This window comes from Plectropomus leopardus, chromosome 23 (assembly GCF_026936395.1).
Source record: "Plectropomus leopardus strain MGB_pleo_1.0 chromosome 23, ASM2693639v1, whole genome shotgun sequence".
Taxonomy (NCBI): domain Eukaryota; kingdom Metazoa; phylum Chordata; class Actinopteri; order Perciformes; family Serranidae; genus Plectropomus; species Plectropomus leopardus.
Window position 1 is genome coordinate 8,296,994 of NC_142198.1, and position 27,999 is coordinate 8,324,992.

The 27,999-nt window shown below is 39.6% G+C and overlaps 2 protein-coding genes across 2 annotated transcripts in view; one reads left to right on the forward strand and one right to left on the reverse strand.

Annotated features, from left to right (window-relative positions):
- m1ap (meiosis 1 associated protein) overlaps positions 1 to 2,857 on the forward strand; it is a 38,574-nt gene extending 35,717 nt beyond the window's left edge. The window contains exons 11-12 of the mRNA XM_042512548.2: positions 1,730 to 1,956; positions 2,789 to 2,857. Of these exons, the coding sequence (XP_042368482.2) occupies positions 1,730 to 1,956; positions 2,789 to 2,846 (285 nt within the window). The 3' untranslated portion in view covers positions 2,847 to 2,857. The remainder of the gene's footprint in view (positions 1 to 1,729; positions 1,957 to 2,788) is intronic.
- On the reverse strand, positions 473 to 27,936 carry dok1b (docking protein 1b). Its single transcript, XM_042512094.2, has 5 exons — positions 27,575 to 27,936; positions 16,398 to 16,721; positions 15,687 to 15,786; positions 14,776 to 14,948; positions 473 to 13,433 (listed from the first exon to the last, which is right to left on the reverse strand). Exons 1-5 carry the CDS (start codon positions 27,629 to 27,631, stop codon positions 12,093 to 12,095), a joined length of 1,995 nt encoding a protein of 664 aa, XP_042368028.2. The 5' UTR covers positions 27,632 to 27,936; the 3' UTR covers positions 473 to 12,092.
- Positions 27,937 to 27,999: the final 63 nt, after the last annotated feature.

Genomic DNA, 27,999 nt, shown 5'->3' on the forward strand with positions numbered 1-27,999 from the left:
CAGTAGCATTTTGACAACCCAAAGTGTGCTTTTATAAACCTCATTAAGGTTGTTTGCAGGGAGTGTGTGCTTCACTAATGCAACTTCCTCATCACTTCTTACTTCCGTATTCACTCAACAGATGGCAGCAGTTACCGTCTGCAGGCAGTTCAGAGCTTAAATACACAAACAAGTCTAAAGCAGCCCTTTATGTAATATATTCGATTTACTAGATTAATTAGCAAAGTTTTTGGATGACTCAAATAACTATTGACTATCAAATGACTATTGAACTATAACTATTTAACTATTATCTCTGTGTGTCCTCTGGGACCACATAATAGATAAGAACACACAATGTAGAAATACTCCATTATCAGAAAAAAAATCTGCTTTTGAATTTACTTAAAGCGTTTGAAGTAAACATTCTGGTTTTGCAGAAATAACCCATGTGACTGTTGTGTTGTAATGCAAATAATATTAATACAGATGCTCTGATTTGTACGATTTTATTATTGTGGCTTGTCAAGGTGTAGCGCAGTGCTTCCAAAAGCGAGGGTCGGACCCGTCCAAGGGGTCACCAGATAGATCTGAGGGGTTGTAAGATGATTAGTGAGAGAGGAAATTTTTTTGTGAAATATTGAATCATTTGGACTGTTACTGACATGAAACAAGGTGAGGGGAAAGAGGAAAGAAACTGCGACTCTGTAATCTGTCACATGATAAGGTGCCACATGCTGATTTCATAAAAAAGGAAAGAACCTGTAGTTAGTTGTTAAAATATTTTGTATTTCATCTTTATCAATTTTGTGAACATTTAAATCTAAAATGTGGTGCAACGAAATAATCAAGCAGCATAAAATGGTCATTCTGCAAGTAAAGTACAAGTACCTTTAAAATTTGAACCTACAGTATTGCACAAGAGTTGTAATTTCTGAATTTGAGGATGCATCTGGACCCAAAACTACAACACTACAACACAGGAAGAAATTAGATAATCTCACTGAATCACACAGTGACTGTGTTTTTAGATAGAAAAAGATCGTTTCTTTTGTTTTATTTTTCATAGTGAGTCATAAGCTATCTGACGTGTCTGTACTCTCTGATCTTTTACATAATTTTTTAAGATTCATCTCAAAAGTCGAAACCAATTTGCATTTGTTACATGATACATTTGCAAACTGCTCAATGTAAAAAAAAATGTGTTTCCTGACATCTGGTAACAATTAAATTACTGGAAAAAAACTCATCATATACTTAAATTGACTCTGATTATTGTTTTGTTCTGAGTAGGTGACAGTTTTTACAGACTCTCTAAAAGATCTCAACACTTCATCCTTCCACTGAGGCCCGCTGTGACCTGAGAGAGTGTATCTGTTGGCAGTGTGACTTATCAGGCTTGATAAGGCTGCTGACATGCAAATAGTTCACTACAGACAAAACGCTGGTCCGCTCTGCTTCAGTTTTGTCCTGTACTTTGGCACGCTCTCTTTTGATTCACAACAGCGGAACCCTTAACTCTTTCCTTAATGTTTGTATCTGTCGGTGTCTTCCTCTTCTCTTCTTTTCTCATTCTTTATCTCTCTTCTGTGCCACCTCCTTCAGTGCCTCCTCCTCTTCCTCTCCTTTATCTCACTTTCTTTTCCTGTCTTTCACTGTTTGATCAAAGTTGCCATATAAAGCCGCATTAGATTAGTGTTTCTCGAGACTTAATCTTGACATTTAAAGGCCATCTGCTGTCTCCTCTCAGCCACAAAACCACGGCCGCCAACTGGGAATGAACAGCAAGGTCAGAGCCACTGTTGCTCCCCTGCCCTCCTCCCACTCCTTCTCCTCCTTCTCCTCCTCCTCCCTGGGACCTCCTCCTGCTAAGGCATCTCGCCCGGCTCTGATGCTCCTCAGCAGCAACAGCAGTGGAAGCCGTCGGGCCCCTTCTCGACATGAGGAAGACAACAATGATGATGATTACTCCATTCAATAAAAAGAGTGGTGAGAGGTGACAGCGGGAGAGATGGAGGTGTAGAAGAGCATCCTCAAATAGCCATTTTCCACACACACTTTCAGCAGCCTGACCTGCCACTTTAACTTTTGAAACCTGGATTGCCATCAGTTTTCTTATGCTACGTTTAGATGCCTTTCACAAGCATCTTAACCTTGGAAATCTGAGCAAATTGGTTGAATTTCTTTTGAAAACATGAGTAACTTGGCAAAATATGCCACGCAAACTGCAAGAAATTAGGAAAAGCTAACAGAAATCCTATATAAGGAAAAAAATTACAAAAAAAGAGAGGAAAATTTATCAGAAAATATTTTTTAAACGGAAAAATATCAAGGAAGCTAACAAACTATAAGTATATATTTAAAATGATTTATATTTATAGTGCTTTATTTATTTGTTTATTTATTTTACCATTTTATTTTTTTTACCAAGTTTTTTGTACTTTTTGCCTCAATTTTTGCTATTTTTGGGTAATTTCTTGTTATTTGGCCCATTGTCTTCCACCCATGTTTTCCAAAGAAATTAAGCCAGTTTGGTCAGGTTTGAAGGAGTTACATGGCTTTCAGTTTCCAACCGTAGTACAGCTTAGTCAGCAGCACAAACACACACATTTTTCTAATCGGCCCCCAATGTAGAGTTTGTGAGTAGATCAGGCAGCTCATAAAGACTTTTTCTTACATCACACACTGCAAACACACACTGCACTCTGGGGGGTTACAACTTATTTTAAAACTTCAATTCATCGCTATTTATCGTCACCACATGAACAGTATTAGCAACATCTGAATTTAGCACGCCGCTGTGTGTGTGTGTGTGTGAGTGTGCTAGAAAGAAAAAGTTCAACTCTCTGCCATCTTTAGAATGCTGAGGCAGCGAAAATCACACACTGTGAACAATGGAAAAGTGAGAAAAAAGATGAAAAGAAGGGAAACAGCGGGACAATGGAAGCCTGGAATGGGTAAAAAAAAATGGAGGGAAGGAAGAGAAAACCTTAAGTAACGACAAAAAAAGGAGGAAAAGGTGGGTGGTGTAGGAGATCAGAGCGAGATTAAAGGATGTGTAGGAAGTCTTTTCTTCATGTTGCAGCACGCACACTCACACGGCAGCATGCAGAGTCTAAAAACAGGCAGAAAGCGGTCACAAAATTATGATTGAGGCACAATAAAGCAGACATACTGCAGCTATAGTGCGTGGTGACTTATAGACAAACACACATATGCACATTCCATTTCCATTTTGCCCTAAGGCTGCGGTCTGAACACAGCTCCACTGTTTTAATGAGACAGAGAATAAAGCAGCAGACAGAGGGGCCTCTCTGCTCTCCTTCACCCCCACAGCCTGCTCTCTCTCTGGGGGTTGAAAGGCAGCGTGAGGGGGGTGGATGGAGGGAGCACACAGACGAGAGAAAACTGATATAAAAAAAATGTCAGAATGTTCTTTAAAGTTGACACCAAAAGGTTTGCAATGAAGATGAATTTCCGTTTTGTGTCCTAGATTTGCTGACATCACTGGATGATTTCTGCACAACATTATAATCGATGATTCATGCTTCCATCGTCACTGTTATTAATTTATTCTTTGTCAGTTGGCTTTGTCATCCACACACACATACGCTGACATGCAGGCTTAATCAGTCTCCCGCCATTCCACCCCCTTGCTGAACCTTATAACATTAGGGACTACCCCGTGGCGAATGACTTCACGGCGTTATGATGTCATATCACTTCCGCATTCACGGATTACACCCACAACGCTCCTTTTGTTTCTGAAGAGAATTTGACCGGACCTCCAAAACTGCCCGCTGACATTTTACCCACTTCTCTCCCTTCTTTATCACCACAAGCTTGGAGAGTCGACATGGTCATGAATTTGTTCAGATAGAACAACAGCAGCCTCTCTGTCCCCAAAAAGGTCAAAAGGCTGAAGCCAAAGTTCCTCCTTTTTTAAAATCGTCCAGCAACATCAGCCACACTCCTCACTGAATGAAGTGTGAGCGACAGTTAACAAAAGCGTCCCTATCTGTGTTTGCAAATTCATTCAGAGTTGAATTTAACAGAAAGTGCTTCGCTAGTCAGGAGATTATTTGCGTTTTGGGAAGTTCTGGACCTTAAGAAAATTCTTTGTTCATTGTTGTTTTTATGACATAACAATGTTATCTCATCGTGTTTGCTTACTTATGTTCCTGTTCAGCTTTCATGTTTGTGTGCGCTGACTGTTTTCTGGCAAATTTCTCGTGTGAGCTGTAAAGGAAATCGACATGCATTGATGTCATTTTTTCACTCTGTAAATTCGCATTAGTTGTATCATTTTAGGGGCTCGTGTTCATCATATTTATTGATATATTTATTTACTTTTTTCCTCAGATTTGGATTTTAACACTATGAAGTGTTGGTTAATAAATTGTACTTAAGTCACATGTTGGCGGGAGGATCATTTCAGCTAGGAAAAGAGATCTCACCATTTTTAAACTTTAACACCCACAGGTTTGTCTGCAGAGCACAAGCATGTACAACACAGACAGATAGTGCTATGAAGAAGTGCAAGAATGTGAACATGTAATACATATGTATTGATAGGTTAGAACACTGGTTCCCAACCTAGGGATCAAAGGGTGTAAGAAGACCAAAAAAAAGTGTCACTTGTGTCACTATTTGGTGAATTGTAAAGTTTATCAGCTGTTATAATGCATTGAATGTATTGTGAAATATCCAGAAAAAAGGCAGTTAATCAGGTGTCAGTTTACTCGGGAAAAGGGATCTTCTAAGGAAAAAAGGTTGGAAAGCACTGGATTAGATGCATATCTGCTGTCACTGTGGTCCCTTTAAAAAAAAATGCTGTAGTAAAAAACAATGCAACAATGCATGACAGAATTAACAACTGAAACCTTGAAAATAAGTAGTAAATCTTGATAAACCTCATGCCTAAATTCAATGCAAAGATCTGACAATCACACAAAGGCCTTTTTTGTATTATTTAAGCAGACCATATTAAGTGTAAAGTGCACATATTCTGTTGATGAAACCTTAATAAATCACCCTAAAGGTTAACTTGTGGTGGTTTTGGTGGGAGGAGTATTATGATTACAGTCTAACCACCTTTAACCGCTGTTCCACCAGCAGCTAGCACTTAAACTTTCTCTGACTGCTACTAAGAAAAGGTACACAAATATGAACACGTTAAGTCTCTTTTTCCAAGGGCGGCTTATTTTTGGCCTGTTAAGTTTGTTAACAAGGCATTAGCTCGCCAATATTTGCCTTGGCCCTACAGTTCTTTGCGGGACTTCAAATATACTTCAAATTGTACTGCAAGTTGTGCTTAATTTAATGAAATTATCTTTAGCATCATTTCCTATCAGTTCTTCATGGTTCTGTCCTGCAACTTTATCAGGTGTCGGATGAGTTCAATCAAAGTGGATCTAGAGAATTAAGTTTTGAGTTGTTTCGAATAAAAAGTGTTAACAATACTTGGCTAGTATTACAATAGTACAATTACTATCAAGTCAAAAGGCTCAACTCCAAGTAAAGTCAGGACCGTTGATTTTGTCAGGATGAATATAAAGTTGTTAAATTTGTGACTCAAGTCTGACTCGAGTCCTACTCATATGATTAAGCTTTATCCTTACACTTTGATGATTAATATCTGGAGCGTGTGCGTTTTGCTTGCAGAATGGCAGATATTGCACTGCAAGTTGCCTCAAGAAAGTTCAAGAGTTGCCACGATGTTGGTAATGTAATCATCGAATTGAGAAGCTTCTCTTCAGTATGTGTAACTGCCATGACCAGCACCTACTCTTTGGTGTGCAATCACCAGACAATACTTGCTGGTTTTGTCTCCTACGTTTTAAGTTTTGATTCATCATTTCCTGAGGGTGGAGAGGCGACCTTTGGCTGCACCATTTTGTCTCATTTTGCAGACAGTGAATACACGTCTGTGTATCTCAGGAACTCTTCTGTTATGGTTCCATTTTGTCTGACAGGCTCTTCTTCCTCCTTCCTGTTTCTTGAAACTTCAAGAATTTAGTTAAGTTCACCACAACATTTTTGCCATTTCAAGTTGGTTTTCTTGCATTTTTTTCCACTCTGATCTTAGAAAAAAACAACAACTTTGTGGTCTGCCTGACTCAAAGTGCAATGCATTTCTTCTGTGTCTCATCAGCTTTTATATCTGAGTCAGGATAATATTAGTGCTGTGACTTCCTGCTTTATTCTCAATGTACCGTTTCCTTCTTTGCTGCAATCTGCAGAACAAACGAAAAGTGTGTCAGACTCTCTATCAGTCTCTCAGACTATAATACACTGTGCCTTTCCTGTAATTGTCTTTACTGGCCAATAACAACAGTAAAATTCTCTAATATACACCCAAAACACAGAGCAGGAACACGCACACACAGAAGTCACAACTCATATGCAGGTTACAGGCAGAGAATCATCAGTTATGAGAACAGAAAGAGGAAGCGCATCGTTGCGAGGAAGTGAGGAGGTGAAGTCAGGACCTGAACTATAATCCGAGCAACAGATATCTGAAAGTTCTGTACTCCTACACAGGTCTAGAAAGCCGAAAAAAAAAAGGCTGGAAATGTGATTTGCGAATGAAAAAGCCTTGGATACAAAATCATAAACATGAATCACCGGCTCCAATCACTAATTCTAATGAGGAGATGAACCTCTGAAAGGTATGTAAATATGAACTTAGTCTAAAAAAGTTGCCCCAAAGAGTTTTTGTGCACAATTTGAATAATAGTTATTGGTCTAGAACGGTCACACACACTGAAAAAGTCACTTTATCGTCACACTTCACCTTTGTTTTGCTTTGGCATCCCTGTTTTTTTCGATGCAATATATATAGCGACAATCTGAATGAGAAATCGTCATTTCCTTGAGAGCCGAGAGAGAGTGAATGAAACTTCTTGAAGACACACATGGCTGAATGGGTTTGCCCACACACTGCTAAAAATAAAAGCTGGTGGTCTGCAGAGTCAAGAGGAAACTGGACAGTTTCAGGTGAATCTGAGGGCTTTGGATGTGAGCAAGAGAAAGATCTGAGATGTTTTGATTTTTTCGTGTGCTGTAATCTTAAAACAGAATGAGGAAACATCAGCTAAATTTTAGCTAGAGGGTGTTTTATATTTAGAGGTGCAGCTGACAGGTGTGAAATCTTCACAAGATTAGAAGCAAACGGGGTCTCGACACACGTTTGTATGCAAATCGATGAGTTTCCAGGTATTGCAATTTTAAATAGCTGGCCATTTTTTATATTTGCTGTCAAAATGATCTAATTTTTCTTTCTTTTATTTTTCTCTATTCTATTTTTTTCCCTCTCCTCTCTGTATGTTTATAAAGCAGATTCATAAAGCCACGGCATATGCATGAAATTTTCACTCAAATTGAGACATTTTCCCACTCAATCTGTTAAAACTTTATGTTTCAGCACGCTGTGGTTCATGTGAGGTTAGGTTTAGGCACTTGGTTATGATCAGGAAGAGATCATGTTTGTTTCTCAAATACTTGGGGGCACAATCCTTGCAGGAACCACAGGAATGTCTTGTTAAAAATAAAAAAATAAAACTTCTTGTTCCACAATCCCATGAGGAAACTCAGCGATGTCTTGGTAAAAAAACAACCACTTTTTGTAGCACTAATCCCACTGGATGAACAGTGATAGCTAGCCAAAAGACACCCACGTTTGGGGGCTTAGAAGCTACAGGAAACACAGCAATGACTCGCTATAAGTTTTCTTGTTAGGTGGTTTCTGTCAGTGGTCTGCAGCTTGGCAGGTGTCATGCCTCGGTGGCACGCCATGCACCATTCTCTCTGACCCCCAATTACAAAGTCAGCTAATATGTTAATTAGATATGTGCAAATATAACCATGCAGACATGTACAGTGCCAACATTTTCCTGCAGCAACCAGGCTGCAAACTTGCTTTGAGTGCAAATTTTTGTCGTAAAACTTTTTTAAATCCTGGAGGTCTGTTTCTCAGTATGTAAGTAAGTATCCTTCTTCCACGAAAGGCACCTGTCAGTGAATAATCTAGTTTCAGTACCTCTTGTTGTTTGACCAATCCCTTTCTCTCTATCCCCTTTCAGTAAGTCTGACCTTTAAAAACGAGAGAGACTGAGCACAAGACCTTGGTGGGAAGAAGACAGTCACACAATGCTGAGGACAGACAGAGCAGAGGACAGGAAGACTGTGAGTGACATGACAATAGTCTTACAAGTGCGTACGTGTGTGACGTTGTCATGCAGAGATGCAGACATAGACACAGAGACCTCAAACCTGCAGATAAAACTGTCTGGCCAAAGATAGCACCATGTGGTTGAAAAACAACACACCTACACATGCAACTTGAGCTTTGTGTGTCTCATTCAAGTCAGTGTGTGAATCTGTACAGATGCGGCTCCTTTCTTAACATTTATTTAGAAATTTACACTGTTGTATTTCGGTGTTTTTGTTCTTTTTGTGTCATGTGTCTTGCAGCAAAACAGCAAACTTAACAGTTCTGCAGAAAACTTAGAAAACTCACAGAAGTTGATCTGAAACTATGAAGTCGGGTCTTTGATATGCTTTCACTATGAGGCTACAAACCTTGAGCACACACACACACACACACACACACACACAAACGGGCATAATCGCACAGGAATGCACACATGGTGATATGGCAGCGGTGGCGTGCAGACACATAGTCCCACCCTAACGGCCAGTGAACTGAACTAACTTGACAGCGGAAGGCCCATTTGCAGCTTTCTCACTCGCCTATAGCTCACACACAAACACACTCATTCATCAGCGAACAAGCTGTCAAGTCGAGTTGTTCTGCAGATGCGTGAAAGGTCAAAGCAGATGTGGAGAGACATACAAGAAGCTGAGGTGACAGGAAGCACAGAAGAGCTCTTTCAAATTTGTGCATTAAAAATAGGAGTCTACAAATCAATGGGTGGCATCGCAGTGGCTATGTCAACTTCTTTTTACAGACTATGCTCCCCCAGCTTCATAGAAGTGCCAAATTAAATCACTGGAGTACCATTAAACACTTTGAAACCTGGATCAACATTAGTTTTGCTGAATTCAGACACCTTTTACAAATATTTCAATCTTTGAAATGTGAGCAAATAGGCTTGCTTACTTTCAAAAACGTTGGGAAAAGGCCAATCAGCAACTTGGCACAAAATGAAAATTAGTTTAAAAAAGGGAGAGAAACATTAGAAAATTGTCAAATAACAAGGGGAAAATAACCCAAAAAAACAATGTTTCATTATTGGATTACATTTTTTAAAGCAAGTAACAGAAAAATATATATTTATTGTATTTATTTTATTTTAGCACATTTTTTGGTTCATTTCGTGCTTTTCTTTGTCTTTTGTTCTTTTTTTAAATTTTTTCTTGCTTGTTTCACATAATGGTCTTATAAGATTTAAATGAGTTCTTGCTAATCTTTGAGTCATTTCTTGTTAAACTGCTCATTGCCCTCTCTGCAAATTTTTAAAAGACATCAAACCACTTTACTCAGGTTTTAAAGGGTTAAAGAATTAGTTTGGGACATTTTGAGAATGTCTGTATGCTTTGTACACTAGAGTTAGATGAGATGATTGTTATCAATCTTGTGTCTGACCATTTATATGAAGCTTCATACAGCACAAGCTTATCTTAGCTTAGTTTAGCTTAGCTTAGCTTAGCTTAGCTTAGCTTAGAATAAAGACTGTCTATTAGGAAAAAAGCTAGCCTGGCTCTGTCTGAAGATAAAGAATTTTGCCTACAGCTACCGGTAAAGCTCACTAATAAACATCTTGTTTGTTCTGTACAAAAGCAAAGGCATAAAAACAACATGTTGTCATTAAGCGTTGATTTTAAGTCTCCGGGTAACAGCTAAGCTAGCTGTTTTCCTGAGTCCATGCTTAATGCTAAGCTAAGCTAACATTCTGCTGGCTGTGACTGCATATTTAGTGCACAGACATACACATAAAATTCACTCTGGTGAGCATTATGTGGTTTCAGTGAATACTACTGCAAATTTAATGGTTGAATGATCCTTATAAGAGCCGAACCACTGAAGTCATTTGAGATGAAGCACAATAACAGCCATTGAAACATCAGTCAGAATCAAGAGTTCACTTTCCTCCACAAACACTCCACTGTTTCATGTTCACTTTATGACCAAAATTAGGCACAGTCTAACATGACACACTGACTGTTAAAGTGTAAACAGCTTGTTTTGGATATTCCAGTGAGGAAGTGTTGAGCCATATAAAAGAAACAAACAGCATGTGTGCTGTGTGTCTACCATGCTCCTTTTTTCCAATGAGTTCACCCAGAGTTTAATGAGAAAGACAGAAGTTTGTCATCGCTCTTTCCCTTTCTGTTTTTCTTCCCCCACTCTGTCTGAGAGAGCAAAAGAGGGAGGTGTGGAGGGGGGGTTGGGGAAATTTACCCTCACTGTGTAATCAAGTTACTTTCGGAGGACGTTCCTGTCCAGAAAGTCGTCCAGCAGCAGGTGGGTAAATAAAGAAAGAGGGGATAAAGAGGGATGATGGGGATAAAGAGCAGCAGCAGCAGTGACGGGAACAGTCTGTACCTGGTATGCAAGCCAACCAGACACAGACAGGTTCATCCGGCCAGCATTCATCCTGTCAGCATCTTTTTCATCTCCTTTTCTCCTCATTCTTTCGTCATCCTCTTCTCAGGATAAACACCTTTTTTTCAACATTCTTTAAAATGTCAATTAGCTGTTCTTTCCTTCTATCTTCCCATTTTCCTCTCTTGTACTCCTGCCCTCCTCTCACCGTATCTCTCCGCAGTTAAAATGCACAGCGTGTCCGACACAAACCAGCCGCCATTAACTGTCGCCGGAGCAACCAAACAACAGAATTAATGCAGAGCGGGAGAAAGGAAGAAGGAAAGAAAGAAAGTCTTTGCTTCTTTTTTTTTTTTTTTTGAGACTCAACTTTTAACGGTGTGATTAAGTGGTTGGAAACCGACTGAAACAACAAAAACAGAGCGTGGCAGAGGGAGGGAAGTGGAGGATGAGGTCAGACTGTTTTACTGTCCCGTTTGGTCCAGAACAGAACGTCTCTGAAACACTAAAAACTGTGTCTGATTGGTTTGATGGGACAAAAAACGCTGAGGCGTGATTCGTGCAATTCGCAGAACTCTCTTGTTTACAGATCCACTGTAGAGGTTTTTTAGAACTTTTTGGAGCTATTTTTTATTATTAGTTATATTTACAGACAGCACAGCTGTTTCTGGCGCATACGTACACATACCGACACATTGCAAGGGATTGATTAGTTTCATATCTAGTTTGTCTGTTCAAAAAAACAGAAAGGATTCAATAATATTATCTTGTGCAGAAGGTGGTCTCTGTAATTCACATGAGGATCATATGATCCCATGACCTCTTTAGGACCCATTTATGTCTGTTTCAAAGACCCAGTCCCGCTTTTTATGCGTCCCCCAAACAGTAGCAACAATGTTTTCCATTTAGTGCATCCTGAGATGCAACTACGTCACATATTAGTGTCCTGGGCTAAAACTTGTTGTAAAAGACAATAATCAGTCCAGAAAACGCAAACAGAAAAAGCTCCTTTTGGTAAAGTCCTAGCCTCAGAGATACTCCAAACATAAGCAGTGCAAAAACATTGTTTCCCAGTCACTTCATAAGCATGGCAGACATTTTCTATAAGACGAGCCAAGCCGCTCTCTCAGCTCGTTAAAGTGAAGCCTGTAGGCCGGGCTCCTTTTGGCAAATCCGTACGGTTTCTGTGTGTGTGTGTGTGTGTGTGTGTGTGTGTTCAAGTGAAGTGGCTGGTTCCAACCACACTGTGGCTTGGTACTCCAGTTATGGGTTTGACCATGCAAACACTCACTCTCTCTTTTTCAAACACACACACACACAGAGGGTGGCCCTGCATTAGTGGCACTCCATGTTTCAAAATGCAGCCGTAATGTGGTTTTCTCATAGTTGTGAGCTAATCTACTCCGAATGAATCGACTGTCTCGAATCATTATGCCAGTCCACAGATGGGAGAAATGTGCTCGGTCTGTATTAAGACTGCAAGTTTTCTGCATTCTCTTCTTTTCACAAAGGTGAAACATTTCATTTCCTGACGAAAATGATGTCAGATATCTCCTAAGTTGTCATAGATGATATCAGGTGATCTCAGTGGCGCCTGGTGGTACCACGAATTAGCAGATGGAGGTTTCTGCTTGGACACTTTGCTGTACAGCTCCTTCCCCCTGTCTCCTCCTCCTCGCCATAAATTGTTGTTGTTGTTCACATTTGGACCTCCATGTTTCCCTGGGGGCAGTGGCACCGGCTCCTTCCGAGCAAATGCGCTCCTGCCCGGCTTGGGTGCGGTGACAGGTTTGGGCCACTTCGGAGTCGGAGGTTGCGGCGTGCCACGGCTCGGGCCCAGCTGCGGAGGTGAGTGTCTGTTAGATTCCGATGGCTTCCCGTGAGAGGGGGTGCTGTAGTTTCCCTCCGTCACCTCTTCCTGTCTCCTCTGACTGTGGGGCTCCAAACGTGCCTCATCATAAATACTCATCCCTGAACTAGTGGACATGGTTGCGCCTCCTTTGGCGCAACCCTCAGGCTCATCATATATGTGCTCCAGATGAGGAGCAGGAGGTAATGAAGCCCCTTCTGCTTGAACTCCTTGGGGTCGCCTGTTACTGTTCACCCCTCTTCCTCCCCCTGTGGCCCCGTTTAGATTCAACAAGCTTGCTTTCTGGCTCAGCTCCAGGCTGATCCGGTCATACACGTGCGAGTATAGGTCTGGTGGCTTCCTGTGGTTGCTGCCTCCATGGGCATCAGCACCTCCCGAAACCTCGTCTCCTACTGGTCGGAGGCGTGGGTTGGGCACCGGAGGGGTGGATGGGTTGCTTTGACCTTTGATGCTGTCCACTGGGTCGGAGTAGAGGGAGTCAGCACTGTTCTGAGGCAGGCGGACTGAATCTGCTGGCTCAGAGTAAAGACCTGCATGTTCGTCAGCTGAGGAAAGACCTTTAGCTGCCGCTTGTCCCCTAGGAGACTTTGGAGGGGCAACTCCCAAAACCCCCAGCATGGCTGGTGGTTCTGGTAAACTCCTCCCTTTGAGTCCTCCTGCTGTGCCTTGTCCCCTTCCTCCTCCTCCGTCTCCACCCTCTCTCTTTCCGAGCACACCGTCAGCAGAACCCGGTTTGCTGCCACCTGAATCGCCGTCCGCCTCCCGACTGCTGCAGCTGCTGCTGTCTCCGCTTCCTGCTGTCACGCTGCTTGGAATGGCGTTACGTATGTGCTGCAGCGACGCCGGGCAGTCTGGGTCAAAGTTCAAGCTGAGGTGGCGCTCCTCAGCTAGCACCTTCTGCGACTGGATGGCCTGGTCCACCAGTGTGAAGATCTCGTTGCCTTGCTTGGTCTCAAAGGTGAAGTTACCAGGGCCCGAGTCGCAGCGTCGCCCCGCCTCGAATGAAAACATCACCTTAAGAAAGAAAAGAAACTAAAATTACGGCCTCACAGTTGCGGATCAGCACAGTGATAATTTCAGCTTCTGACCAAAGACATCGTGTAATGGCAAGAAAGGTGTTTTTGAAGAACATTATGATGTCACAGTTGTTGACCTTTGACCTTTTGAATATAAACATCATTACTTTATCATTTAATCCCATTAAACATTTGAGCGAAATTTTCTCATAATTTGCAAATTAATTCTTTAATCAAAGCAAAACAAACTTATTTCACAAGGTCACACTGACCTTGACCTTTGACCACCAAACTCCACCTACTTCACTGAGTCCAGGCAGACATGTGTGCCAAATTTGAAAAATTCTTTCAAGGCCTTCTTGAGATAACACATTCACATAATGAGATAGACACAAGGTAACAGTGACCTTGACCTTTGAGGCCCCAATTGTAGTCAGTTCATCCATGACTCAAAGTGGACGTTTGTGCCAAATTTGAAGAAATTACCTCAGGGTGTAATTGAAATATCGTATACACTAAAAAAAGACAGAAAAGGTCAAAGGGATCTTGACCTTTGACCACTAAAATCTAATTAGTTCATCCTTCACTCAAAGTGAATGTTTGTGCCAAATTTTAAGAAAATCCATCAAGGCATTCATCAGAATGGGACAGACGTATGTATGGAAGAACGGACAAGCAACTGCTTTCGCCAGTGTGGAAGCATAAATGTTTGAATGTATTTACGTGTGAAAGTGGAAGCGAAGTGTGCGCGACTAAACAAATACATACAGAGGGGTCCGAATAAATGCCAAAATGGAACTTAAGTAATGGAAGCAAGTCACAGAAGTCCAAGCACTCTTTTCCAGTCATCACTCATTTATCATTTTCTTGGCACTAGAAGTTCTTGCTTCCTTTTTCCACTGATTTTTTTACTTTTCTCAGCATATCTTTTGTATTACTCCAGTGCTTTCACTTACTGTTCTGTTTCATACACAAACTTTCTTCCCCTGTTTTCTTTTCTGCAAATGCAAAGACCTGCACATACAGATCAATGTAGTGACATCTTGTATGTGCACATTAACGTTAGTATCAGTCTCCACGCATACAGAAATACACATGTAGACAAACCAGATGAATGCTTCAAACGTTATCAGTCATTTTTTAAACCTTGGTCTCAAGCTTTGAAGCATGAAAGTGACAAAACAACAACCACAGACTCTAAAGTTAAATATCCTCTGTGACCACATGCACACACACTGGTGCTGAAAGTATCATGTGCACTTCCTAATCAATCGCTGCAGCTTGAATTCAAACTTCCCCTGCCTATTCTCGTCAGGTGTCACATCTTAAAGCACACCTACCCGGTCTCGCCCGTATCTCCGCAGCAGCTTGTAGGGCCACACCAGAACATTCCTCTTGGTCTTTTGATCCTTCAAGATTAAGACGTCGTTTTCTGCTTTCAGCCAGTAGCTGCCTGCCAACCCGCAGCGCTCTGATGCCTCGGTACGCTGCACACTCACCCAGAACTCGTTCACTGCATGGAAAAGATAGGAGAGTTTTTGCTTATCCTCTTCATTTCAAATAATCATCTGTGGTGCAATATTTTCTTAGGATATTTTATGCAAATTTATCAGCAAAGGCAAAATAGTGGTAGGAACACCAGGGGCACAGCAAGCGGCAATTATAAAATTGCACATTGGAAGACTTTCTGGGGGCAGTCAGCCTTTTCCAGAAAAGGCTCTAAAATGTGGAACTCACTAATAACCCAAATAAAATAACCAAACGATATCAAGATTTTTTTTAAGTGGTGAAGGTTGGCTTAAGCAAAATCAGAGATGTGAGTATTTTTTAAACTATTTTCTGTCTTTTAGTTAAGTGTTGAAACTGTATGTAATATTGATATTTGTGTCTTTTTCATTTTATTTTTTTAATTTTTTTTTACTGTATGTTGTAATTCCATGTAATCTTGATGTAAATATTTAACTTTTTGTTTTCTTTTTACCATAACTGTTATTGTATGCATATTAATGTAACCTTGATTTTTTCCTCTTCATTAATTCTTCTTTTTTATTAAAAGCCTAACTAGGGACAGGAGTTGGAAACTAGCAATAGTTATAATCTTTATATGTGAAACATATACTACAGCTTGTGTGTAACAGGTGGAAGTTGTGGTATGTCAATTTACATAGTCCCTATCAAATAAATCATAGAAACAAAATAAAATAAAATAAATCTTAAACATATGTAAGACTAGATTGTTGAGTGTCTTTACCCTCCTCTCTGGAGTAGTAGATGAGGTTTTCAGACATCTGCAGGTCCTGGCCTCCTCCATTAGAGTCTGCAGTAGTGGTGTTGCTGCTGCCGCCTCCTCCCTGCAGACACACAGACACTGACAGTCAACCAGCTGAGAAAAACAACACATTAGGATTTTCATTATCTCTTAATCAGCTTTTTGGGACTTGGTGTGTATGAGCAAAAGAAGGGGAAACCTAAAAAAACGTTCCAGTATAACCAGTGGAAGGACAGAGTAGGCAAAGAGTGAGAGAGGCTACACCAGAAAACGGATGAAGTCTTCCTCCTGGAAACTCCCTCTGGCTTCCTCTCTGCAAATATGTGTAATGCTCATGCGTGTGTATGTGTGTGTATGAGTGCACACAAAAGAAACTGTGGCCTGTTTAGACACCCCAGGGGCATGTGGGAAATTTTGGAGAAGACAAACATTAAGAATTAAGCTGCAATCCCAGTTGAAAGCAAAATTTAAAACAGCAGTTCTTCAGCTTATTCCAGCAAACTAAGCATATTTTTTTCCATTTGTTTAAATATTTTTGGTCAGAATCAGGCTCAGAGAACAAACAGCAGAGACAGTGAAAGAAAAAAAACATTTTCTGCATAGATAAAGAGGCAAACACAGTCAAAATACACACATAAAGAAAGCCCATACCTTAAAAACTCGCACACAAGGAGAGAAAAAGTGTAAAGATACCTGAAATGCGATGTCACACATGGTATCCATCCAGTCCTTGGAGGTGGTCTTCTCTGCAGCGAACACGTGTGTCTTGTCGTTGGTCTCCACACAGAAGGCTGCCATGTTTTCTTTGGGACAGCTCTCTGTCAGCGCCGGCAGAATGGAAATGCACTCAGACAAGCGGATGATCTTCTTGTCAAGCTTCCTGGTTTTCTCATTGGACCCGCTTCCCGAGCCTCCGCCAGCGCCGCCCCCTCCACCCGAGGGTGAGTCGTAGAACTCGAGGCGGGCGATGCCATTCTGGCTGGCAGGGTAGAGGACGAACCAGTTCTTCTTCCATTTCTGAGAGGGAAAGGGGGAAAGGTTATAGACCATTTCAAACTTGACAACATAAGCATCCTAAATGGTTCCTTTTATTTTCGTTCAATGACATCAGCTGACAGGAAGTAAACATGTACCCAAACTGTCACCTAGCAACGCACTGATCAATATTTTTTTATTAATGGAATAGATGAAGCATGTTGTGACAACCCACATATAAATATTTTAACTCAGGCTATTGCTACAACATATATTGATATTTCTATGAAAGATGTTACGCACTTATTTGTCATATTAACTTTATATTGAAGTTACAAATTTGTTGCTTGCTCGCATAAATTTTTAGTTAGTAGATATTTTTGGTTTACATATTTCAAGTACATAATCTGTATGTGTTTTCCCATCTTAGTCTAATTTGAGCTTCTAGATCTTTTATTTTTTAATGTTTTTATTTTTCTCATTTGTATTACTACAATAACGAACATGTTTTATTTTGTCTATAAATTAGAAACTAGAACTTCATGAAGGCTGTAGAGTGCTCCAGGGATTATGTTTATCTGTAAAAGTTGGTGTCACCCTGGTTCATGTGTCAAAACTCCTATGGGATTTTTCCATTGGATTGTTAATTGTTGTGGAAAATGAGCTTTGTGGCAAATAAACTTTATGATGCTTACACGCATTGTTCAGCCAGATAATCTTCACAAATGTACATCGCTTTTATGATTTTTGAAGCCAAAATCAAATCAGAAGTAAAAAGCTAATGTCATGCGATAAACTATGCTATAGTCGCATGACTTAACATCCCTACCACAACAAAGCTGTAAAGCCGTGTTCGGTGCAGCTTAACATGATGACACTTTATAGTGTCATTTAGCCACTTATTAGTAACCGCCTTTGTTAAGACACATAAAAGCTTCAAAATTTATGAGTGAGGTATGTACTTACGTATTTTGTAAGTACAATAAATACAAAAAATAAGTAAGTACAATATACAAAAAAAAATTTGTATAAAATACGTACATTGTGAAAGTCTCTCAAGCTGTGTTAACAACAGACCTTATTTCAGGCATCTAACCAAAAACCCATTCAAAAAAAATCTATTGACTTTGAAACAAGGGAACCAGGAGTGCCAAAATGCCAACTCATTTCCCGGTTAGAACTAATTTCAGTTGGAAGATGAGAAGTCTGGAAAACAGCAATGGGGACAAGCAAATTGCAGAGTTTGCAATAAATAATCAAAAACTGATGATAAAGGAAGTGGAGAATGTTAACGTCCAAAGAACATGTGAGTCAGAATAATGTTTTCTTACATCCACTCTACTCATACTAATGTGGCATGTGGTGATAAATCTAAGACAGTTTGACTCAGATCAGTCGCACACATTGTTATTTCCTCTACAATCAATCGGCAGCGGGGGACCACACTTACAGAATTAGTCACACTGCTTTGGTAAAGTGAGTAGAAGTATAGTGCAACATCCCTCAACACAACTGGAACTAAGACCTAAAAACTGGTATCCACAAAATAATAACAAGGAAGTGTGTCGCTGTGGTCCCTAACTGGTTAAAAATATGCCTCAGTCCAAACTGGGTAACAGGTGCATCATCTTTCCCAGAGAGGAAGCAACAGCTAACAATGATCTCTTCCTCCACAGGGACAAAAAGGGACATGACCAAACAACATGACACTAAACACTGAACAATAAGACACAGCGAGCATGCAACACTCCAGATGTTCACTTCTAACAATGGACATGATGACACGCTGCATGTGAGATTATGTGCAATCACTACAGATGCTGGTACACATGTGATTATGATAAAACTGTATGAGACATCAGAACTCAACATTTGTTTGGGAAGTCCCTGTCGTCCCCTGTGTCCTCTGGATATGTGTGTGTTTGGCTAGCAGTACCTCACATCTCACTATGCCTCATGTCAGCTACATTTCTCCGCAGAGTGTGTTTTCCCCTGCATTCACTCAGTGGGGCGGAAGCAGGCGGACAGTTAGAGTTTGTGACATGAAGGTCAACAGTTTGAAAATCCTTCGACCTGCAGGGAAAATCCGGCTAACGGGACAGAATGAGACATACTAACATCATGACTAAAGGTCTTCAAATGCGATTCGTCTTTTTCTTCTCTGCACAGATAATATAAATCATCTAGTACATTTTAAAATTAGCATAACCTATATGCAGCTCATTGTCCAGCACAGTATAACAGCTGCAGCATTTAGCTATAGTCACATGTTACTTTTGAGGTTTATTTGTTAATCAATGTAGATATTTAAGGGTTAATTTATTTTATTTTATTTATCATTTTTTGCACAAAAACATTTTTTGAAATGATTGCTTAAATTTTTCTCATTAAGGGTAGTGTCTTAGGCAGAATATTTGCAGAGGAACAGGCCTTTTCACAGCAGACACTTTGACTTGTTATTGCAGGAAGAGCACAGGTGTTAATAATAACACTAACGATGGCTCTGTTCAATCAAGCGTCCTATTAAGACATGACAGTGTGAACCTACTTTTGGTTAGTTTAACCTGAGCGAATTAGCTTGATTTCTTTCAAAATCATGGGCAGAAGGCAAAGATCAACTTCATAAGAAATAGACCAAAAAACAAAACACCAAGAAATCTGTAAAATAAATAAACAAATAAATACAAGAAACTCATCAGAAAATAAGTTACAAAAAGAAAAGTCAAAAAACAAACAAACAAAGAAAGTTACCTTAAGAAAGTACCAAAGAATAAAACAAAATGCATAAACAGTAGATTTTTTTCCTGTAACATTATTTTAAATATATAATTATAGGAAATAAAAATATAGCTTTCTGGACATTTTTCTATATCTTTTTTCTCCAAAAGACAAAAAAAATCAAACCAATTTTCTCAGTTTGCAGAGGTTTAAAGGCTTGTGATAGGCATCTAAACACAGAACAAGAAAACTGATGTTGATCCAGGTGTTAAAGGGTTAATCTATAAAAATGTATTATATGTTACAAACTCATCATATAGTTTGTATATGAAATCCTGATCTGCAGAGAAGTAATATTAAAGTATTTACTTCCATCATTAATTTAGTGGAGTAGAACTATAAAGTAACATGCAATGGAAATACTCAAGTAAAGTTAAAGTACCTCAATATAAGTACTTAGGGTAGATTAACATATTTACTTTCCGCCGATAACAGATGAAGTCTAACATGTCAGTTTAGTCACTATCATTCATATAAATAAGCGAAAAAAATCAGTCTTAAGGTGGAACTATAGTATTTGCATGATTTATGCTGCACAATTTAATATGCAACCCTCATTTCATTGTAACCATATAAGCACAAACCAGATGGGACTCAACTGCAATAAGGCTGTCATAAATTGTAAATATCACAATTACTGCGAGACAAAAATTACAAGAACAGAAGTGCACGCATAAATGAAAGCCAACTTTATCAGCTTCTAAGTCACACACGCACGCACACACACGCGCGCACGCACACGCACACACACACACACACACACACACACACACACACACAAAGTTTCATAAGTGAACACGTGCACATGTGTATGCACACACTCTGACCCGATAAACTAACTGCCAGAAAGGACAGGAAATGTGTGGGATTGTCATTACCCAGGATTCTCTACGCTTCCTTCTTCTGCATCCAGGTGTGGCTCGGTGTATGTGTGTATGTACATATGTACATCTGTTTGTATTGTTATTACTCCCTTGGTGCATGGTGGAACATCTGTTGCCTTGCACAAGTGCACACACGCACACACACACACACATGCACACAAACACACACAGACTGGTGTGATTGTGCAGTATATATGGTCAGGGTGTGAACATTCACCTATGTTGCAATATGGTCCTTTAGACTTTGTGTGTGTGTGTGTGTGTGTGTGTGTGTGTGTGTGTGTCTGTGTGTGTGTGTGTGTGTGTGTGTGTCTGTGTGTGTGTCTGTGTATGTCGTGTGTCTGCATGCGAAACAGTTGCTCCATATAAGGCAACAGAATGTTATCAGCCACTTATACACTGAGTGGAAATTATGCAAAAAAGATCATGACAGAGAGATACTTCCTCACTGATGCCCTGTCTGTTCACAGAACAAAATTAACTCCAACATTGCATGTGTGAGTTTGTGTTTCTCCCTTTCACTGTCCAAACAATGATACTGTCCTACAGACCAATGAGTTAGCTGTAGTCTTCAGAAAATAAAATTATTCAGGAAGACAGCGATATAATTACAGTATCAGCTGCATTACGCTAGAATAAGAAATTAAATCATTTTGTCATTTGACCTGAGTCCCCTTGAGCAACTACAACACACTAACTTTTGTTTTTTGATAATGTGATAATCTTAATTAATGTGCAGTTATTGCAGAAAGAAATAAGGTCCCTCTTGCATCATTCTGAGCATGCATGTGAAATGCACATTACCGTCTTTTGTAAGCCCTCCACAGTGTTCCTGTTTATTAGCCAGTGTAGAACCTAAGTTGGTACATTAATACAATAACAGGTAAGCTGTCTGTGTAGTGTGGATTTTTTATACAAATAAATAGTCAAATGAAACTGTCATGACGCCAGCAGATGGCTCACAGTTTTGCATTTTAAAAAAAAAATATATCTAGTGTCTTTGAGGAATTGGGTAGCTGGGCTAGTTCTTTCTGTTATTCAACACTAAAGGTGACAAAGTTTGTTTTCTTGGAAGATTATTTTGCATAAACAACAAACATGATCACATCAAACATGATCACATCATGTCTTCAGAACTCTTTGTATTCATTTGTTTATTAATTTACATCACATTTTCATTTTGTACGCATTTACCGTTGTATTCTTTTGAGATACATGAGATATTTTGTGCAATTCAGTGATAATTCACCCTTAAAAAGCTGCTGTGGGGACCCAAGTCACTCCACTACCTGTTATTGTAAGGACTAGAATGTTAATTATTACATGTATGTGTGTTTGAATGCGGACTGATGTGTTATTGAACAAGTGAATACAGTTATCCACCACTGTCCCTGCTCAAACACAGGATACTGTCTTTCTTTCACGATGCTATTTAACTAAACCACTCTACCATGTTCCCACTGGCCACAGACAGGCCTCAATGACACAGGCAGGAGCAAAGCGTGTGGTTATCTGTGTGTGTGTGTGTGTGTGTGTGTGTTTAAAAGAGTAAAAGTGTATTTGTGTATCAGAGCGTGTCTGTTCTTGGTAATGTTTGTTAAAGGGTGGGAGAAGGAAAACAGGAAAGCTGAGTGACTGTGTGCATTTGTTATGTGTGTGTGTACATATGGTGTTTTTTTTAGAAAAGTAGAGAATGAGGGGGAGTGTGTTTGTGTGTGTGTGTGTGTGTGTGTTGGGCAGACCGCCGATTTGATCACAGATCTGCTGCCCTAACCTCAGTCCTCTGCTGTGTCTACAAATGAAGCTTTAACATGCCAGGACAACAGAGGACAGCGGTTTTTAGGTTGTTTTTCTTGGCAGGGTGACTACCTGAAACTGGGTAACCAAAACTGAGACACACTGAGCACAAATTTAAATGAAACTATATTGTTAAAAATGAGATAACACTGAATTTTAGCAATGAGTCTTGCACTTAATATTCACCTCTCCAATGATTCATATAAAAATAACAGCTTTATGTTACTGTAACATGGCGAGTCAAGTAAAAATATGCCACATTTTCATATAATTAAAGTACTATTGTGCACACATCCCGTGTGTCCTCGTCTGCCCCACAGATGGCCATTTGTGGAGCAAGCACTTCAAGGCAGATAATAATGTCCATAAGTAGGTCAGACCGGGTGACACAAGTGACAGCATGCATTCAACAGTCTGTGCGAGCGGACCAACAGTCCAGCACCCATGTGTATCAGTTTATCAGTTTAGAAGACAGAATTAGAACACACTTTTTGTTCATCAACTCATTGGGTGCAATTACATGAAAATGAACACATTTTTGAGGCTTATCCTGTTTATGGTCATATTTAGGATGTGGTGTATACATGAGCACTGATAATTCAGGTTTTTCATATTTTCTGTACTCCAGCTTGGATTATTCACAAACAGAATATGGTTTTTACATGCTCAAACACAAAAAAATGATAATGAATAGCCTATGCATGTTCATATAAACGCACACAGCTACAAACATAATCCAGGAACTGCCTAAATGTCTAAGTCTTGTTCTAATTGGATTAAAGGCAACTTCAAATGAGCTTATTTAGGCAATGAAATAGTAAAAAAAAATGATTTTAATAATAATAAACTAATTTTATACGCTGTCCTATATCTTATTTTCACTTTGCTTTAACTTAACAAGTGTCCACTACAGAGAAAAGAAAGCAACTTTCAGTTTAAAGTGTTCATTCACTCACATTACACACATACACAAAATATTTTCTCATTTACCTACAGTTTCACATGCATATAGGAAAAATATTCTGTAGTGTTCACCTTGTGACTGACCAGAGCTTGCACCCACCAAACACAGTGATACAGCAAAATGTAACCTCTGTCGGAAAATCATATGTAATGGAGGAAGTCTGTCTAACATGACAAAGCATGTTTAACAGCATCTCTGATGTCCCCAGTCAGTCATAATCCCACAGAATCAGCTAATGTTAGCGTGTCCACCTCCAGCAAAAAGAGCCATGAAACAACAAACATTACATTTGTGTATTCCAAGCTATTCATTTGGTACAGTATTCGTCATTTTACTTTTCAGACAAAATAGAATCACAAAGTATTTTGTCAATTACGATAAACTCAGCTTCAATCTGCTGGAAAAAGATGTTGGGGCTTTTTTCTTGCTTGAGGGAAATGCCAAAAATGGGAACCTGGATGCAATAAGAACAGGAAATGATAAGCAGAATAGAAATTAATAAAATCTAAATAATACCACTTCTTATGTGTAACCAGTGGTGGCTAGTGATGTCTGCGTTGTGTTTGGATGAAAAAGGAGGATTTATTTGGCGGTCTCTGTTTAATCTGGCAACTGACAACAGGTGAACAACAAAAATCCTCCAGTCAATATGCCCTCAAAGTTCAACTGACACAAATATTTCAGCATGTTCACGACACGGTTAAGCTAGCAAACAAACTTTTAAAGCATGTCTAAAACATGGAAATGTCTGGTGGCAATGCAGCTTACCTCTCCCATGAAGCACATTAGCAAAAAGGGGAGAGGCTAACGTGAGACACATAGGGGTCCAACCCCGCACTGTGATCGAAAAGATTGGTTTGTGACATAATAAAATGTCACATTATCTATTCATCATACAGAATACTGACGACAGGATTGATTGTTCTTCGCGTGAGTTCATTTCAACGGAACCAACACTACAGAAATTACACTCATGTTCAGGCTACTTTTACGTGATCAAACCACCAATTTCTACAATTCAGAGAAGATGACAGTTACTGTGAAAAAAGTTGGCTCATATGCAAAGTCCCATTAATTTCTAACGTCTTCCAAGAGGGGAAAAAAAGTCTCAATTTTGATGATGTAAAGAATAATACAATTGGAAATAAGCGAGGGCTGATGTGGCTGAAAATGAACGTTTAGCGGATTCACACAAACTATTAAAATCACTGTGAGTAAGAACGCTGATCATTGTTTCTGCACATGCCTAATCATTCATTTCCAAGTAGCTTTGCCAAAGCTTATGCTGTTCTTCCTGAAAATACGCCCACTGCAGAGTAATTTAGTTCTTCATACTACAAATGACCTGGTGTTTCTTTTCTGAGAAACATGATTAAGTGTCTTGGATTCTACCTGAGAATAGCAGACAAAAGCACACAGATCCCGTTAATCCATTTGGCAGCGTTTGCTTTAGACATGACTCTGTCGTATAAATGTAACCTCAGGGTGTTTAATACTACTTTATCCTGACACACCCCGTCTATTCAAGTAGCTGTTGGCTCTTGGCTGAAGCTGCCCTCATCATCTACCATCTACCCACATGTGCAGTCTTCACTGGCAAACAGCTGCTAACATCAAACTAAAAGCTTTATGTAACTCCAGGGCACTGAAAAACTACAAACTACAGATCCAAACATCGTGGATCTGAATGTGTGTGGTAAACAAGCAGATGCACGTACAGAGACCTACCTTCCGACTAAAAATCCTGCATTTTAGCCACAAAATGAAAACAAATCTACAAGTGTAAAAACTATTCTAACAACAGCAGAACATTTAGGGCTCTTTCATCGAGCGCTGGGTCTATGTACTGTAACTATATTTACTGTAGACATAAAAGTCTGCTCAGACAGAAGCTCAGCATACACATCACCACAAATATTTGGCATGCTTTACATATCAGCATTGTTCAGATGTAATTTCCATTGGCTGAGACAGTTTCATGCTTTGGATGTTATGAATACCTCAGTAATGCAGTTTACGTAAGACGGAACATCAGATATATTTTCTCAGCATCCCGCAGTGGTGTTAGAGGCAGGTCTGGGACACTGTTGTTGTATCACTTTTCACATTTCACAGTGTTTCATTAACGGGGCAGTTCCCAAATTTTATACATGAAGTTCTGCGTATTTGTCACAAGGAGTTGAAAACAATTTAACAATAAAAGTTTCTGAATAAGCTTACCAAAGTTTGACTAAATGACCCTGATGATGCCATCAGTACACATAAGCGTCTCAACTGCAGTGCAGACAGAACAACTTTATGCAATAGTATTACTTAATCACTGGAGTACTTCTTTTACTACAAGTTTAAATGAAATAATTGTTAATTGAATTAATTAGTGACAGATATGGATACATCTTAAAGGTTTACATCTATATAGTCTACTATATAAACCCTATAATGGTCAACTTTCAACCTTGATAAAACAGCAGTAAGAAACAGAAACTGGGGTCCGATGTTGCCACTGCTCTCTTAAGTCACATTTTCCAACCATGCACATGAGAACGAGCCTATATGAGTGTGTGTGTCCACTGACAGCTCTAACGATTGCATAATTCACCAAGCAAACCTCAAACCAGTTTCAACACTTTCAGATCAGCCAACGTTAAGCTTCCTGTGCTATTCTTTTCTACTCTCGCCCCTTTTTTGTACCGTCTACTTATCTTGTGTTGGCTGCAAAGATAACATGGTATTTGTGAGACTTTGTTTGTTCATGTTCTATTGTACTTTCTACTGTATAGAAAAGGCATTGAAGCTGTGTTTTCTGAGAATGAATATCTATTGTGGATTGGCAATTTCAGGGCAGGAAACAGGGAGAGAACGATTTGTTGATCCATGTCATATGACCAGAGAGAGAGACAGAGAGACAAAGACCCTCTTACAAATCTGAAAGAGTAAATGAGTTGTTATCCAGTGATGCACTGAGACCAAAGGCAAGGTTGCATGGAGGCCATGGACTGAAAGAAGCCCACTGACACACCCACAGGTGTTGTCACTGACATTTAACTGAGTCCAGTCCTGCAGTGTGATCTGCTAAACTAAAATGAGTACGAGGTGACAAAAAGAGTACCTCTTGAGAGTGTTTGCAGTGGTGTGAAAAGCTGTATATGCAGCCTCTATGGAGCGGAAATTTGTCTGCCACCTTTTTCTAAAATGCTTGTTTTTTCATTGTCTCAATTTGACAGCTTTATGAACATATATTGTTGTGCTGTGCAGTTTTTTTGTGATGTGCTAAAATGATACTAAAAAATGATGCAGCTCTATCGAACTCTCAAAGCTATCGGTTCTATCTCTTCGTTCTCATTTACTTTTGAAATGTGCTTTAGTCCTCTTTAGTTTCACTTACTTTTACATTCACTGAATGCTACTACAGTGCAGTTTTATCAGCTCAATAACACATTAAACATGCACATTTTCTCACGCACAGAGATGCACAGCAGGTTTACTCCAAACCACCACATCAAAACAAGGCCAGATCAGTGAAACACTGCTATAACTCCCTCTCTTTGCATCAACAGTATCTTTGAAGGCACTGGGCACAAAGACTGGTCTGTAATTGCACCAGTATGTGCTCTATTTATTTGTCATGGCGTAAAATGCTCCTTTATGGCTTAACAACTGGGACTGGCACAAAGTTATCGTCACACGTGTGAATTGAAAACATATTTCGGACTTAATGGGACGCTGCCATTTCCATGAATAAAATTTCAGAAAATACCAACATATATTGTTGCTAAGCAGATTTGTAGTGCTTCATTGGTAGGCTTTAATTGTCTCACAAACATATGGTACCACTTTATTATTTAAATAAGGATCCCAGAGAGGATCTTTTGATTATTTGGACCCCAAACACAACACACTGTAAAATCTGACTAATTGGTCGTACTTAAACGAATTGCCTTGAAAAATGTGAGTAAATACGACCTGAACTAGGTTTACTAAAGTTGCTAAAACAATTCTTGTCCTTTGTAAGTTGCAACAACTTCACAAAATTAAGTAAATATAACACAATTTTAAGTAAACGTAACAATAAGATAGAAAATAGACATAAAGGAATACTAAAAGTTATATTAGGACTACTTAAAATTTTAAGCAACATCAATTTGCCCAATTTCACGGTGCACTATTACATTTCTATAAGGACATATAGAGAAACAGAAACCTTAACGTGATACTGAGGTATTTCTAAAATATTCATACGAGACTTTTTGAGTGTCTGAAAAGCATTTAAACTATATTTTTGAGACCTTGCAGAGATTTATTTCCACATATTTTACTGGTTTGTTACATTTCTATACCTGCTTATAATGTTCATGTTTTACAGCATCCTCAAAAGATGTATTTTGGGGTCACTAGCTCACGTTACAGTTACCTTTCGTTTATATCAACGCCACAACCGTACTAGCCCAAAACAGTTATTTTCTTTGACTTACCTTTCCAAACTTTTGATGCTGCACATAAAGTTGTCCCTCCTTAACGTGGGTGTCCATGCCCCCCAAACTCTCCAGGGCCACCCTTCTTCCAGAAAGACGAAATTTGACTTGAACTTGTCTTGGGAAAATCACTTTTTTGAGAGGTTTATTTTTCCTATATCCCCTAACAACTTCTCCCTTCTCTCACTTCCGCTCCCTAACCGGTAAAACGCATTTACAGTACGGCTCGCGCACAGTTAAATGTGTCATGGTGGACATAAAAAGCTCCAAACAGTCGCTGGGTGGTCTTGACAAACTTAAATAGTGTCCAAATGTTGTCGGTGGGTCGCCTAATCTGTCGCCTCACACTCCTCCTGTGGGGCTGGACCAGTGGAAAGTCACACTTAATCGATAACTGGCGGTTTCCGGTTACACCTTTCAGAATA